Consider the following 16,251-nt stretch of genomic DNA (forward strand, 5'->3'; position numbering starts at 1 on the left):
ATTGTATTGGGTATTTTTTAACAATATTGTGACAAATAGCCTCTGTAGAAAAACATTAATAAACATGAGAAACCAAGAAAATTAAACTGTCTTCAATACACATTTTATTCACATCAAAATCAAACAAAGCAGATGTGCCATGTATTGAAACAAATTGATAAATCACATCTAGATGATATTGAATGCATTGTACACCTCCAATGAGATTTTAAGGTGATTCAAACCAATACCACAGAACACTGAGAACTTAAGTAATATTGTCACCAGACATAATCATCCAAACCATGTCAGACTAAACACAAATTCAACAATTTGAAAGTCTTTGCAAAATATCTAAAGTAGTAACTATCTTTGACCTGGCAAATGGCAATAAAATAAAACAGAGATAAAAAGAGCCTCAATTCCTCTGGAAATATCTGTATGTGGATGAAACAGTTTCACACAAGAAGCCAGAGGGGGGCAGGCAACTTCTCTTGGTAGAGTATTAAATCCAACTTAAAAGGTCCTGTTGACATTATGCAGAGCCATAATTAAATAAATGGGAAACTTAAAACCTTCAAGAATCTACAGCCTTTGCTTTTAATGCATTTTCAAGGATTTTTCTTTTCCACTCCTCATAAATTTGTGTCTCTTCCTCCTCTGTCTTTTCAACTCGCTCTTGCTTAGGAGATGTTGCAATCTTCCCATCTGAAAAAAACACACACAAAACAGAAAGACAATTACATTTATCATCAAACATGAAAGATAAGTTCTGTCTTTTATTAGATATTACATCTAGAAGTATTCATTATTAGTCTTATTGCTCTAAAAAAATGATTTTATTTCCACAGGTTGAAGACATGCTTAAGAACAGAAAAGGTTACATTGATAATCATTCACAGCACATAATGGCAGCTGATGGGTAGAAATAATTTGCCATTATTAGTTATTGTGACAAGCGGGTGGATTTCTTACCATCTTCTGCCGTTTCTAGCATTTCAGTGAGCGACTTCTGCCTCTTTTGAGCAGTTTTGACTGGTTTCTCCACAGATGAAGCCTCTTCTAAGAGTACAGAGAGATATAAAGAGTGAGTCAGTCTGCTTAATTTCACAATATGTACTTGAGAATAAAAAACATGCTGATCTTTGTTCAATGCCTGTAGCCATGGTAACTAATGAAATGTCTGTTTCTTCATGACAAATCTCTTTGAAGTAATATTTTTCTTTTATAATTAAAAACAAGATTAAAAGCATCTTCAATCAATGTCTTTGAGCATCTATTCGCTTTAATTAGGCAATGTGTCATTTTCTAAACAGTTTTTTTTTAGGAGGAGTCACACTTACTGCAGATCTCCTGTCCACATTTCTGGAACTGTGTGCACAGCCGATCAAAGATGCCCTTCTTTGCTCCAGATGAAGAGGCTAATTTCCTGTCAGTTTTGATTTTCATGCACCTTCAAACAGGAAGGACAGAACCAATTTATTTTTCCATTTTCAATAATTAAATGTAAATCAGTTGCAGTTTAGATTTAGAGATTTCTGTGACATGTTGACATGCATAAAATCCTTTTAAACCATCTGGGAGCTTGAGTTTATTATTGTACAGAAACAGATTTTGGTTGGATAGCAATAACCCAACAGTCACACAGTCTCAGTATGGCTGGATTCCTCATAGAGTCTATATGCAGATAACCTAGCTCTAAGGACAAGGAACAAACATGTGATGGCCAATCCAAGATTTGACCTTTCCCAATGTAAATTCAGCTCCAAATTAATCTGTATGTAATTCACCTTTCATTCCCTCATTCAGTGGTGTAACGAGCCAACACCGGGCCCTTATGCAGGATTACTTCAGGTCGACTTTGCACCATCCTTTTTCTTTTTTTTTCCGCGGGAATGCGAGATCTGATCTGTTATCCAGATACAGAAGCCACTTAATGTAGACAGGTGTAAACGCACCATGTACTGATTGGATTATGATCCGATCTGCTTGATCAGATCACGGTGATCGCATGTTAATGCCAAGTGTAAACGCAGCCTAAAGCCCCGTTCACACTGCCAGCGACACGCAGCGACAAAGCGACATGATCCCATTCATTTCAATGGAGCGCTGGCGACTTCCAGCGACACGAGCGACAGTGACCGTTGGCGACAGAATGTGGGCGTGTCAAGCGACACGAGACGCGCGACAAAAGTTCAGAAATTTCAACTTTATGCAAATGAGAAGCGATTTTCGCGAGCGACAACCAATAGGAAAGAAGACTTTCAGAGGAGCTCAGCTCACGTCACCGTCTCGAGTGCAGGCAAGACAGAAGAGTTCGAGGGCGATTTCACTGTTTTATATGATTTGACTGTAACCACATACATGGATATAATAAAATGATGCATGGAAAAGAAACTGTTGACAGTCTCAGTGAGTTTAATTCACACATTTAGTTCGAGTGTTGTAAATATGATGCAAGTTTAGCACTGCTGCAGATCATTTTACAGTTTCCCCTGCTTTATGTTGACTATTAGGGACAAGAAAATTGATTATTTGTCAAATTCGAATGACGTTTTAGTAATTTATGACAGTATGAGTTAATCTGTTGATTGATCGATCGTTAATCCAGTAGGCTAAATGATTTAATCCACTGAACACTGCTGTGGTAATATAAAAACACTCTCCCAACAGCATACTGTTTCTTTTGAGCCTAAATCCTAGTCAAATTAAAATGATATAGTTATATATATCACTTGTGATGGTATTTTGTATAGATATGGCCAGACGTGCAGTCTACCAGTCACATTAGAGCGACAGCACTATGAACGCCCACAAGCGACTTCACAGTACAGAGACTAGCGACATACAGCGACAAAATCGCTGGCAGTGTGAACGGGGCTTAAGAGATGAGATGACTGACAAAATCAGGAGTAGCCTACGCGCACCACAAAAAAAAAAAAAAAACTGGTGACGGCGCACCATAACACATTGTTACTCACTGCTATGACTACACTTTTGTGTTTGTAATTTGTTGACGACTCCATCTCGATATCGTCTGTCTCAAGTTCAATGTTTTTACTGTTTCGCACGCAATACGCATGTTCACTTACCATATCCGGGATTCGAATTGTGACCCGGGGATTCCCCAGTCCCAATTTGAAACAAATTACACCAAAATCCATCATTGTTCATTTCAAACATGTATTTAATGATCAGTAAAATATGTTGTTGCCATTATTTATTCAAATAAATTCGCAAGTAAAATAAAATGCGATCAGACTAAAAATTGTAAAATGCGATAGGGGGCCCCGGCTGTCAATCAATATCTTCCAGTCACGCGGGCCCATAAGCAACCGTGTACCCTGCTTACCGATAGTTACGCCTGTGCCCTCATTTTAAAGTACTTATGGCCTCACTGTACTTTGACCTAGAGGTCTTCACGGGTCCACTTGGATCCAAAAACCCGAGGTCCGACCCGAGACCCGAGCGGTTTCGGGTCCAAAACTCAGACGAATGTCTCGGACACGGGTCGGGTTCGGTATTAGTGGCCTCGGGTCTCGGGTAATTTAAAATAAATATGCTTTTTCCAAATGGACCCGAGAAGACCCAAACTATGTTGGGCATTTAACAAAATTGCATTATTTAAAACAACTCTATGTGAGTCAACACTTTTTCTAAGTGAGAGAGCGAATCCGCGCTTCTTCGTGCAATGGGCTATAAGCACGGTTGCCTCCGCATTTATTTACTCAGTTATTAATTTGCTTAGTTATATAATTTATAATTTGAATAAGAGAACAACCCCAATAAACTTGGGGTAATCAGAAAAAAAAATGTATTCATTAGGCTACATCATAGATCGGAATTTTCTTCAGGAAACGGGCAGACTTGAATAAATAGCAGCAAACAATAAACGTTTAAAATTGCAAAAAATGTTTAATAATTAATCCAAAGTTTGAACATTTATGAGTAGGCTAAAACATCTTATTTTGAACGTGCGTTGTGTGACTGTTTACAGTAAGCAGACACGTTGCTCAAATAAAGAAAAGTAGCAAAAATAAAGACATATGCCTACATGGTAAATTTGACCTGCTATGGCGGTTCTAATGCCTTGTTTTTAATCTGGTTTTATCTAAACAACTTTTTAACAACGGGATTGTAGGCTAAATAACACAATTTTAGTAAAAGTCAATGACTGGGAGACTTTGGATATTTTATTGAAAATCTGTTATAGGCTACATTTGAAAAACAGCCATCGGTAAATTTTACCCTGTGGTGGTTCTAATGTTAATCATCGTATGGTCCGGTAAATAACATTATGCCAAATTTTATAGGATGTAATGGGTTACCGTGATGTGTGATTGACATTTCAGCACTTCAGTAAGAAACGCAGGGCTGCAGGCTGTGCACAATGTAAATGCCGTTTACGTTCGGGTCCAGTCGGGTTCTAAAGGAAATGGCTCAGGTCGGGTCGGACTCGGGTCTAATTTTATCGGGTCTGTCTCGGGTTGGGTTTTTCTTTAAAAAAAATTAATTTATGCACGTCGGGTTCGGGTAAGTAGTGATTCGGGTCGAGTACAGTTTTTAGGACCCGAGAAGACCTCTACTTTGACCACACTGTGAAGAGCTTAATCAGGTTTTCAAGAGACAGTGGAGCTCACATCAATATTTATATCTAATGTGAGTGTCAAACACCTAATCATCCATCAACAAGTATTTTTGAACCATCCAATATTTGACTCAGTGATGATGTGTAATTACAGCAGATTTCAGGGCTTCAAAATACTCACTTGCATGCTGCATATAGAGCTGCTGTGGTAAAGAGAGACTTAGACAGGTCAAGGTCTTGTTGCTGGGCTGCGGGTAAACTGGTCTCATACCTTAAACAAATACATGCAGTTTAAATCAAGTCATTCAGAATCAAGTCAAGCTGATTGCACTGATGCAATGTGAAGTCTCACCGTTTAAGGATCTGAGAGGCCACTTTAACTGCTTCTAAACACCCATACTGCACTGCAAGATCTCTGAGACCCAGGCTTGACTGCAGGCCCAGCATGCACTCCATAGACTTCAAATTGCTGGAGTAAACCTTAGGAGTCAGGCCAGATAGTTTGATGGCATACTCCTATCCAGCAGAATATTGAAAGAATATTATTTTTGTACATTTATTGCAAGAATTTTTTTAACGTATATAATACATGTTAGATATATACAGCATATTGTGTAAACCATTCAAAGTTTATTGTGCAAAATTACTATTGATTTTTTTTTATTACAACTACACCTATTTTGCCTCTAATTTTTTTTTTTTTTAAGTTATACAGAGGATGAGCAATTCTTAATATTACATGAGCCATGACGCATGAAGAACACAGAATATTTCTAAATGAGTTCCGATAATAATTATCATTAATCATAATTATAATTTTCATGCAGAAAGCTACTTTATTACACATGATTTGAGATGGAATGACACTGGTGGTAATTTTCATGACTTTCAGGGGGAAAGAGATATAAAAAAAAAGACAATTTTCCTATGATGCATACATGGTCACTGTTGGACATTGTTAGTAGACATTCAAGTGAAAAGACAAATAAATGTGTGAGAATGCGAAAAAAAAAAGTCTACTGTACTTAATACTCACGCATATGCATATTAGATAACAACATACTTAAGTGGGCATATCTGTACATCATGTGTATGCTTGTGTTACACATCACAACACACATAAAGGGAAAAGGATCTTGCCTTGTCTACAGGAAATTTCATTGAAGTCGCTGCCAACTCAAGGCAAATAAGGGCCTTACTGGTGGCTGTCACAGAACCCAGTCCAACACATTTCACTTGGGATAATCGCATGTACTCTTCTGCTTGGCTGAAAATGAATCCGAATTAGTTCTGTTGTTATACTTCAGACTGAACCAATGTCTTCCCAAAACAAGCGAGTAGCTAATATATTGCAACACTTACCTCAATACTTTAACAGCAGTTATACCGATCTTCGAAGCAAGCTTACTAAACAACTCTTTATCCATTTGTAAAGTTGTTCGATCCTCTCACCACCGCGACACAGCAGAATCCTTCACCAGACTTCGCAAAGAGACAGGCTGATTTCGCGGGAAAACAAACACGTGTCACACAAGAAACAAACGTTCTGACCGGCCATTGGTGGATCAAGAAAATGGGCGTGGAAAGCGTCGTTCGGGTAAAACATTGATACATTTTAACTAGTTTTAATTATTCGACAAATGATACCATATTATGTCTAAAAGAAGTATAAAATATATATTTTTTATATTAAATGCAAATCTCTTACAAAAAACTTTTTCTTAACACATTTCCTTAAGTTGTGTAATGACACGACCCAGCTATTGATTTTATGGTAAATAAAAGTATTTTAATTCTTAATGTTGTTTCTGCTGAGCTTTAGAGATGAATAATACAGCTCTCTCAGGGCTTGTTGTGTTGTGTGCGGGCAGTGCTCGTCATCATGGGGCGGAACAGCAGGAACAGCAGTCACATGACACGACACACTCACAGGGGGGTCATCCAGTGTTTCCTCTAACATATCTGATAATCATGGTAAGATATTAGGATCATCGTATGCATAGACTGTCTGCTAGATTCTTTGTATGCTCCGTTATGTTGTTTATAGCTGTCGTAGAGTCAGAGAGGCACTGAGATCTCTTGACTGGCTGTTTTGCGTCTGTGAAGATAGCCGTTAGCATTAGCGTTTGAGATGCGGAGGCCTACATACACCTAATTATTCTCGTTTATTTCTTGTCTTGTTTTATTCCACCAGCGGTTTAACATTCGCCCTGCAGGTGTAGTGAACTTGCAGCCATCATGTTTTGCTGTCATTACAATCCACAGGTTTTCAACAAAATAGGCTAATTTGAACTGCTAATCCACTAGCATTAGCCTTGTTACTTCAGTACAGTTATGTTTATATAGGCATTTTAATTTTTTTTTTGTTATCAGATATCTAAGATACGTTTATATACAGCTTTTTTTTTCTTGCATGCGCATTACATATGTTTGAATAATAGCAGTGATTTTAGTGTGCATAACAAACATGAGCTTCAGTTTATGCTATTTGGTCACGGGTTCATTCATTCAGTTCGAACCGGATCATAATATCTTATGCTTACTGTTAATCATAACTGCTCTTTATGTCAAGTGTAACTGTTTGTTACTGTCACAAACGATGGGTCGTTTGAGTTTAAAAGGAAATGGAGAGATGACCGTAGATTGTTGATTCCCAGCCCTTAGGCCACTGACACTTCAATTATGTGGTTATTTATGCACTGGCAATCTCATTTTCAGACATTTATTAGACACATCAACAGATTAATATATCGTCACTGTTTCAATTCTTGAAGTTATACATTTACTTTCTGAACTTTTATTAGCAAAAATGTGCCATATGACAATTGAGCTGTATTAGGCATGCCAATTAAAACAGTAACAGCAATGTTCTGCATATGATTATATTGTTATAATTCACATACTACATTTTTAAACATTATTTTTGATTTCAATTAATTTACACTTATGCACTTTTTTGTGACTGGTTTTGTGACTATTTCTAGAAATGGCTATTTGTACCGTGAAAAATACATTTGTATTTTCAGGACAAATGAATTGAAAAATACAAGGCTAGAATGTGATTAAAAATCACCTAAAATGACCTGCTACTGCACTTGAAATTAAACTTTAGAACAATAGTGTATATGTTTAAGTGAAAGTGTCCTTTATACATATATAATTGCACTACTGTTCGAAAGTTGTGGGACAGGAGAGTAAGATTTGTTTCAGAATTCAATAAAGACACATTAAATTGATCAAAAGTGACATTGAAGAAAGACATGCATAATGTTACAGATTATTTCAATGAAATGCTGTTTTGAACTTTCTATCTTTCGAAGAATCTTGAAAAAAATGCATCACGGTTTCCACTAAAATATTAAGCAGCACAACCGTTTTCAACATTGACAATAATAAGAAATGTTGGTCACACTTTATATTAAGTGTCTTGAACTGAAATGTAACACTTATATTAATAATTTGATACAATGATCTTATTGTGTACATGTTTTGACATCGTACTTAAATAAAAAAATATACCTACATGTAATTATAGCTGTAAAAATTTCTGTAATTAGTTACATCTGTAATTACACTGTTAACCAACCCTTAAACCTTACCCGTATCCCGCAGCAAACAGGTTCTGGAATACAACATGAACACAATAAGTACACTGTACCAATTTATTTTTAAATGCAAGTACATAAAAGTTAAAGACACCTAATATAAAGTGTGACCGACATGATCATTGAGTACCAAATCAGCATAATGGAATGATTTCTGAAGGATCATGTGACACTGAAAATTCAGCTCTGCCATCACAGAAATGAATTGCATTTTAAAATAGAAAATAGTTATTTTAAATTGTAATAATATTTCCCAATACGTTCACCTTCTGAACATAAATGTAAATGTAATGGTTATGTAAATATAGTATACCTACCATCTAAAGTTTAGACGCACTTAACTGAATTTGTTTTTCATGATCTTAAAACACTTTTGATCTAAACGTTCCAGTGCTTGAAAGTAGTTTTGAAAGCAACATTTTTTCTTAAATAGATGATCTGGACGACTACTGCTTTTTAAAAAAAAAAAAAAAATACTGGGTGCACCTATTAAAGTTAATAATGAGATATTCTGAGATGTAGACAGTGGTAGTAATTTTGTATCCAAGCTTTTGACTGGAGAGACATACAAATGGTGCTAAAATGTTGATGTTGGAAAAAAAATCGCCGAAACCTATTTTTAATAATTTAAAGGTAGGAGACATCACATCCTAGTTTGATTGTTTGACTGCACCTGTTTATTCCAGCCGACCACACAGCAGTCGCCCCAGGATGAGCAGGAGAAGCTGTTGGATGAAGCTGTGCAGGCAGTCAAGGTTCAGTCATTTCAAATGAAGCGCTGTCTGGTGAGTTAAGTACATGCAAGATTACAACACGCTGCTAACCTGCTTCCCAAGGCCATAGCAGTGTGATGTCTCTTGATTTGAACAAATTGGAAAATAAAACATGATTTTATTTATAGGCACCTTAAGGTGTTTCTCATGGCAGTTTGAAAGCTTCGCCCTTAATCTCTGTTTATGAGCATTAATATTCCTTCATCCAGGACAAGAACAAGCTGATGGATGCACTGAAACATGCCTCAAATATGTTGGGGGAGTTGAGGACTTCTATGCTTTCTCCCAAGAGCTACTACGAACTCTGTATGTTTTTTCATTGCATTATGTTCTTAATTCGAACAGAACACATTTGCACCCTTGAGTTTAAGAGTGAGAATTTTCTTGAGTGTTAAAGAACGGTGTTCTGTTTTGTAATTTCTTTTTAACAGCTGCTATACACTATATGTTATCTATCAAGGTTTCATTTGATTATTGTGCTTGTAGACATGGCCATCTCAGATGAGCTGCATTACCTGGAGGTCTATTTGACAGATGAGTTCGCCAAAGGCCGCAAGGTGGCTGACCTCTATGAGCTTGTTCAATATGCAGGGAACATCATCCCTAGACTGTGAGTATATTAGTAAATCTCCCCAGTTAGTGTAACTGTAGAGCATTTTCAAGATTTTGCCATTTTAGTCACATTGTAACAATGTAACTAAAATAAAATTGCCAATAGAGCAATCTGAATCCATTTGGTGATTTTAATGAGATCAAGAAATTATTAAAGGGGGGGTGAAACACTCAGTTTCAGTCAATCTCATGTTAATCTTGAGTACCTATAGAGTAGTATTGCATCCTTCATATCTCCAAAAAGTCTTTAGTTTTATTATATTTATAAAAGAAAAATAGGCTGTACCGAGTCTTTCCGGAAAAAAAACGAGCGGCTGGAGGCGTGCCGTGTGGGCGGAGCTAAAGAATCACGAGCACGAATCACACACACACACCATACATTGCATGCTCCATAGATACATTTACTATACGTGATCATGTTGTTTACTTGCTGTGCTTACGCGCCGATAGCTAACAACACACAGACATTTGAAGCAGTTTTACTCACCGCCTGCGGTTCCAACGCACGACCGTGAACCTTTATCGTCGGGACTGCTCCATCCTTAAGCATTAGACGATCTGCAAATCCGGCGTCGAACTGGTCCTTGTTTATAAAACAATCATCGTCGAAATGCAGGGAACAACCAAGAACACTTGCACAACTCCATTGATGACTTCCCTAAAGCCGAGCACAGCGCTTTGATGGGCGTACTGCTTTCGCTCTCTTGCTCTGGTCTACGGGTGCGCGCGCGCCCTTCCGGGAGAAGTGCCTGTCGGACCCGTATAAGGAAATTCCGTCCCATCTGACGTCACACACGCCCATACTCGAAAAAAACTTTCCGAAACTTGTGACAAACCGGAGTGAGTATTTTTGGCACAGAAATACTCCATCAAACATACAATTTAATTTTTGAAACTTTGTCCATGTTTAGCATGGGAATCCAACTCTTTAACAGTGTAAAAAACTCAGTATGCATGAAATAGCATTTCACCCCCCCTTTAAGAATTGAATTAGTACACTTTGTCATGAGGCACCGGCTATTCAATATTTGCCGCTCATTCTATTTTCTCCCGCATATTCCCCCGTGTTCTCTCTTTCCCACACTCGCTCCTTTTTAGCTGGCCCAATTGTACCACCAGCTGTTTATCAGTGCCTTCACTGGTTGAGTTAGTAGCAAGTCAATACTTAATCTAACATCTTTACTCCCTTCATTCGTTCTATTATGCAGCGTCAATTTTCATTAACAGCGAACGTGCCCTGGGCAACATTTGTGTTCTGTCTTAATAGCACAGAAAGCTTAAAGATTAGATTTGAATGGGATTCTGATTCATTCAGTGTAAAGGAAGGGACAATTACTCATAATGTTATAGTATTATAACATATTTCAAAAAGCTACTCATTTTTACTGAAAAGTTTAAACTGAGGACCGACTGTAAATTAATGGTGTGTTCTAAACCTTTGATATTTTTGGTAATGACAAGTGCAGTTAATTATGTAATAAATGTGTAAATATTGTATTACATGATCTTGCCGTGTGGTCCTGTAGTTTAAAGACTCCACGTGGGATTGCTTACATTGCACCTGCCTCTTGTCTTGTAAGACATCTTGTAATTGGGGAAACCCATTAATGATGCGCTCAGCTCAATCAGTCTTAGATTTAATCTAGTTTTAAAAAATAGGATTCAGTGTTGATGATGGTACAGAAATGTCTAACTTTGATTCAATACCTTGAAAAATATAGATATTTGATACTGTTTTAGAAAGATAACGTAATTGACTTTTGATCAGTCTTTTCTTATGAATATTTTTTTAATCAATTGAATCTCTGTTGTCTTTGATTCCTCAGGCTCTGAGGTGGATTATATAATAATAATAATAATAATAAATTACTAATGTTATTATAATTATTATTTCTAAGACAAAAATGGATTAATATTGTTATACAGCTGCACTGGAGCAGTACATTTAGCTTTGTTTGCATGTGAGCATGTGGATGGGAGAGTGAAAAATAAGATGAGGATGCGACTGAGAGCACAGATGGAAAGCTCCTTCATTGACTGTTTATCTTTAATGAGGAAGTATGTGCTGAAACAGATTGGTGGAGTGCATCTGTTTGAAGAAAAAACAGAAACCTTTAGAGAAAGGCCAATTTTAAACCGCATAGACAAAAAATGCTTAAGCAAAAGCAACCAGTGTTCATTTTGACAGTAAATTTTGATTTAGTTTTGGCATCTGAATTGTTTTAGTTTTAGTCTAGTTTTAGTCGACTTGATATCTTACGATTTTATTAGATTAAATCTAGATTAGATTTGGTCGACTAATATCAGTCAGTAAATAAGAAACAAAACAAATAAACACTATAGAACAGAACTACCTGCTTTAAGCTTGTCATGTAGGTCTAACAGTAGTATTTAGGTAAGAAATACTACCTACAGAAATGTATTTGTTGTGTAAATTGGTAAAACACGTGCAAATGCATGATCAACTTTTTGTCAATTCCTTCAACTGTCCTGGGCCATTGTGCAGTCCTAATTGTCAAGCCCTGTATTAGATTGTCGTTCCACACAGTTTACAAATGGTGTTGTTTTCCTTTAAATCAAATGTGAAATTTATCCATATGTCTGTTTTTCTCTTTTAAATTTTTTTTTTTTTATAAGACATGCAGCAAGTGTATGCTATTAACCCACCGGGTAGATCAGTATGTTGCATTCATATATGCACACCTAACCTCCCTACAGGGTCAAACATTTAGGAGCACCTTCATTTAAAATAAGTTTTTTATTATTATTTAATTATATTACATGAATAAATCATATTTTAAAATATATTCAAACCGAAAACAATTATTTTAAATTGTAATAATATTTCACAATATTGCTGTTTTTTTTCTTCTATTTTTAATTAAATAAATACATCCTTGTTGAGCAGAAGAGATTTATTTTGAAGACATTAAAAATCTTACCGATCCCAAAATTGTTAACGGCAGTGTATACGTTACACACACATATTAACAAAGACTTTTATGTTAGATGCGATTAATCGATTGGACAGCACTAGTTATAATCAATGAAGTTGTCTACACTACACAATGGATTTACATCATGTCTACACTTTGTTTGTTTTATTGAGAGGATTCGCTATCGTGCAGAACTCAGCACTGGACAAAAACTCCTGCATATTGAGCAATGAGTGGATTCTAACTAATATAAACACCTCTGATTGGCCATTGCGTTCAAGAAATCTGTTGCTCCTTAATATTTATTTTCAGTCGCACGCAGTAATTTTCAGTTGCACGGTAGAGCCCTGCTCTCGAATACACAAAGATTCATTCTGATTCTTCCCTCCCTAACATTTTTGTCTCATTCTTATTTGTTGATGAAAAAGTCAATAGATTTTGTTATAGTTTTTTCATCAAAAACTAGTTTTTTATTTAGTTATCGTCTTGTTTTTGTGAAAAAAAATGTATTGACTAAAACTGACATATTATACATCACCAAACTTAACACTGAAAGCAAGAGCATAAGTACAGCCACCAACAGTTTCAACCAAATAACAACTCCGAGTTTATACAGTTTACTAGATTTTTTTTTAAATAAGGGAAAGTGATTGCTGGGTTGCTCCACTGAGTGTGTCTTTTAATAACTGTCATCAGGAGTTGGCCATCATTGGTATAGGCAGCATAATTTCAGGCAGCATTGGACGCTCACACTCACGTACAGTGAAAAGTTCTCACTCAACTGCGGCCTTTTCATGGCATTGTGCCCGCTATCAGTTCTGCCCACTCCACTCATTAAAGGAATTGTGATCTAGTTGATAATTTATTATTAAGCAGCACCCAGTGCTTCTCTGCCTCCTCTTATTTCACTTTGCTATCTTTCTGTATGGACTGCACTATTGAGGTGGTCTCTCTTAAATTAAAGTCTCTTAACCTGCTGGATCTTTTCAAAAAAGTCAAGCTGTAAAAACATAGGTAACAGAAATGGTCTAAAATGTTTATAGGGTCTTGAATTCATTGATGAAGGACAGAAGAGACTTCTGTAAAGACAGATGCCCTCTGCCAGGTTAATTAGGCCCTGAGGTAAATGGGCAGAACTAAATGTATGTAAATTACATCATGCCATCAGTGGCACTTTGTCATTGTCATTCAGAGCTTGTTTTTGTCAAGTGGGCATGAGAATCAATAATCAACTTTTCAGCGTGTGCCATTTCACGGTAAATGCTCTGATTCAGATTCTGTTTTGCTGTTGCTATAGACCAGGATTGGGGGTCCAACTTACAGTGTAGCCCATCCAAATGGTTCAGTGGGTGTTTTTAATTTTTGTGTGCACAGTTTTACAGCTGTGTGAGCTGATGGGGATAATCAAACATTCTCTTCTAATCTGACATTCATTCTGGTGGAATCAGTTAATTCTATTCATGGATTTCATCAGGTCCCTTTCCACAGGTGTATTAATCAAGCACAATGCATTCATAATCTAGGTGCTTGATTTTATACACCCGTGGAAAGGGACCTGATGAAACCCATGAATAAGGTCTGAAAATCACGTTCATTCCAGCAAATCAGTTCAGCCTAAATAGCTCACCCTCTGAAATGTAGCATTGGAAAGCCTGATTAATAGGCTTATTTAATAGGTTTGCTCATATAAATGAACAGATTAAAAAAGCGATTCATTAAATATAGCTTTTTTTGTTAATTTGTATTGTTACATGTTAATTATATATTATTCTTCTGTGAAGGAATTTAACAAAAAACTCTATGTAAGAAGCATAATTTATTATCATTTTATCTGTTTTATCTATTTTTTTTTGTATTTTATATCCTGCATTGAACATTTTTAACGGACCTTGCAACAGCTGCGGTTTGTTAATGGCTAAAATCAGCCTTCTGAGACTATTGAAAGCCATCAAAAGGAAATCCTAAAAATGTATCAGGATTTAAAAAGAAAACCTTTCCCTGCCCTAATCACCATTAATTCAGTTCATCTGAATGTAATGATGTGGTATTAACTTACAAATTAATTTAATACAAATTTATTCCTCTAAACATGCTGGTACTATTACAAACGTACTACATCCAAATGGTAATTACTCTGCACAGACAGAATTCAAAGACCAAAGTATAGCTAAATAAATCATCTGATTAAATCATGCTTAAATCATCTGAATTCAGTCAGACCCTCAAAAACAGGTGTTTGTGTGCTTGTTACTGTGGAGCTTGGCAGATGTCTTATTTAATTTTACATCGCTTGTGTTGCAAAAGACTGTTCTGATAAATGCTGCATATAGTACCGTTGTTATCTGTTTTTTGGGGGGGTTTTGGTTTTTTTTTTATCTACTTTTTGTAGTTAGTGATTCATATTGCCCATTAACTTATTGTCCAATCCCTCTGTCTTTCTTCCCAGGTACCTGTTGATAACTGTTGGAGTGGTGTACGTTCGTTCTTTCCCACAATCCCGTAAAGACATACTGAAGGATCTGGTGGAAATGTGTCGTGGAGTGCAGCATCCACTCCGGGGCTTGTTCCTCAGGAACTACCTGTTGCAGTGCACGCGCAACATCCTGCCTGATGATGGAGAGCAGGCTGAGTACGACACTCCGTATCTAATGGCTGTGATTGCACCTCGAGTACCCCTGAGTGTTGTGACTCCCACTGAGCAATTTAAATGATACCGTAGTATAATCCCACGTGCTATGTTACAATTTAATCCATTTCTAGAAAAGGCTTATTTTCCCACATTCACTTTTGACAAAATGAATCATTAGAAAATCTCATTATCTGCTAAGGATTTAAATGACTAACCAATGTGGTTTCCTGTTTGATTTAGGGAAGAGATGACCGGAGACATTAATGACTCCATTGACTTTGTCCTGCTGAATTTTGCCGAGATGAATAAACTGTGGGTGCGGATGCAGCATCAGGGACACAGTAGGGACCGAGAAAAGAGAGAGAAGGAGAGGCAAGAGCTGCGTATCCTTGTAGGGACTAATCTGGTCCGACTGAGCCAGCTGGAAGGCGTCAATGTGGAAAAGTACAAACAGGTGTGTTTCATTTTCAGTCCTCCAGTGCAGATTAATGATCTTTCTACAAAAAACCCATAGGGCTCTTTTAAAGGTTTAAAAGGGTGCATCGAAATTAGATTTAATCTTGATTACCTGTTTATTTGTGGCAAACACTGGGAACCTCAAGCTAGCACTTAGCATAATCACTGGGGAAAAGAGCCATTGATGGCATGACAACTGCGTAAGAGGTTACAGCATCTTTTGAAAGCTGTTTGTTAAAGCACATTGATATTCACGTTCATGAATTAACAACGTGATGGACTCAATTTGGTCTCATTTGATTTTAAATTCAAGCACCCATGCATATGCATCACTGTGTGTGCAAAGCAGTTTGTTAGATGTACTTAAAGCTATTTAATCAGAGGTAAATGAAAATTTTTTTGCTTGATTTGGCTAAATTAAAATTCTGTATTTCACCTTCATACTTATTGCTAATGGCTCACAGACTCATGTAGCTGGTTCATATTTCTCTTAAATGGATGGTTGGGAATCTATGGCTTGCAAGCCACATGTGGCTCTTTGACAAAAATCATGTGGCTCGACCAATTTGTGTATGCAGTGCTGTGCACAAGACCAATCAATAGCAAACCCAAACTTTGAATAGTAGTGCATGGCAGGGCTGTTTCCTCCAAGGAGGCAAGGGAGGCAGTGCCT

General features: G+C 36.8%; 2 protein-coding genes across 2 annotated transcripts in view; one reads left to right on the forward strand and one right to left on the reverse strand.

Moving 5' to 3' along the window:
* Positions 1-81: 81 nt before the first annotated feature.
* Positions 82-6,087, reverse strand: orc6 (origin recognition complex, subunit 6). Its single transcript, XM_082162208.1, has 7 exons — positions 5,930-6,087; positions 5,708-5,834; positions 4,920-5,083; positions 4,749-4,838; positions 1,323-1,432; positions 955-1,041; positions 82-687 (listed from the first exon to the last, which is right to left on the reverse strand). Exons 1-7 carry the CDS (start codon positions 5,992-5,994, stop codon positions 557-559), a joined length of 774 nt encoding a protein of 257 aa, XP_082018334.1. The 5' UTR covers positions 5,995-6,087; the 3' UTR covers positions 82-556.
* Positions 6,088-6,437: 350 nt separating this feature from the next.
* The window catches only part of vps35 (VPS35 retromer complex component), a 29,014-nt gene continuing 19,200 nt past the window's right edge, over positions 6,438-16,251 (forward strand). The window contains exons 1-6 of the mRNA XM_082162160.1: positions 6,438-6,541; positions 8,859-8,957; positions 9,155-9,251; positions 9,432-9,555; positions 14,940-15,122; positions 15,363-15,576. Coding sequence (XP_082018286.1) covers positions 6,539-6,541; positions 8,859-8,957; positions 9,155-9,251; positions 9,432-9,555; positions 14,940-15,122; positions 15,363-15,576 — 720 coding nt within the window. The 5' untranslated portion in view covers positions 6,438-6,538. The remainder of the gene's footprint in view (positions 6,542-8,858; positions 8,958-9,154; positions 9,252-9,431; positions 9,556-14,939; positions 15,123-15,362; positions 15,577-16,251) is intronic.

Source organism: Leuciscus leuciscus (genome assembly GCF_965113295.1).
Source record: "Leuciscus leuciscus genome assembly, chromosome: 2".
Classification (NCBI taxonomy): Eukaryota; Metazoa; Chordata; class Actinopteri; order Cypriniformes; family Leuciscidae; genus Leuciscus; species Leuciscus leuciscus.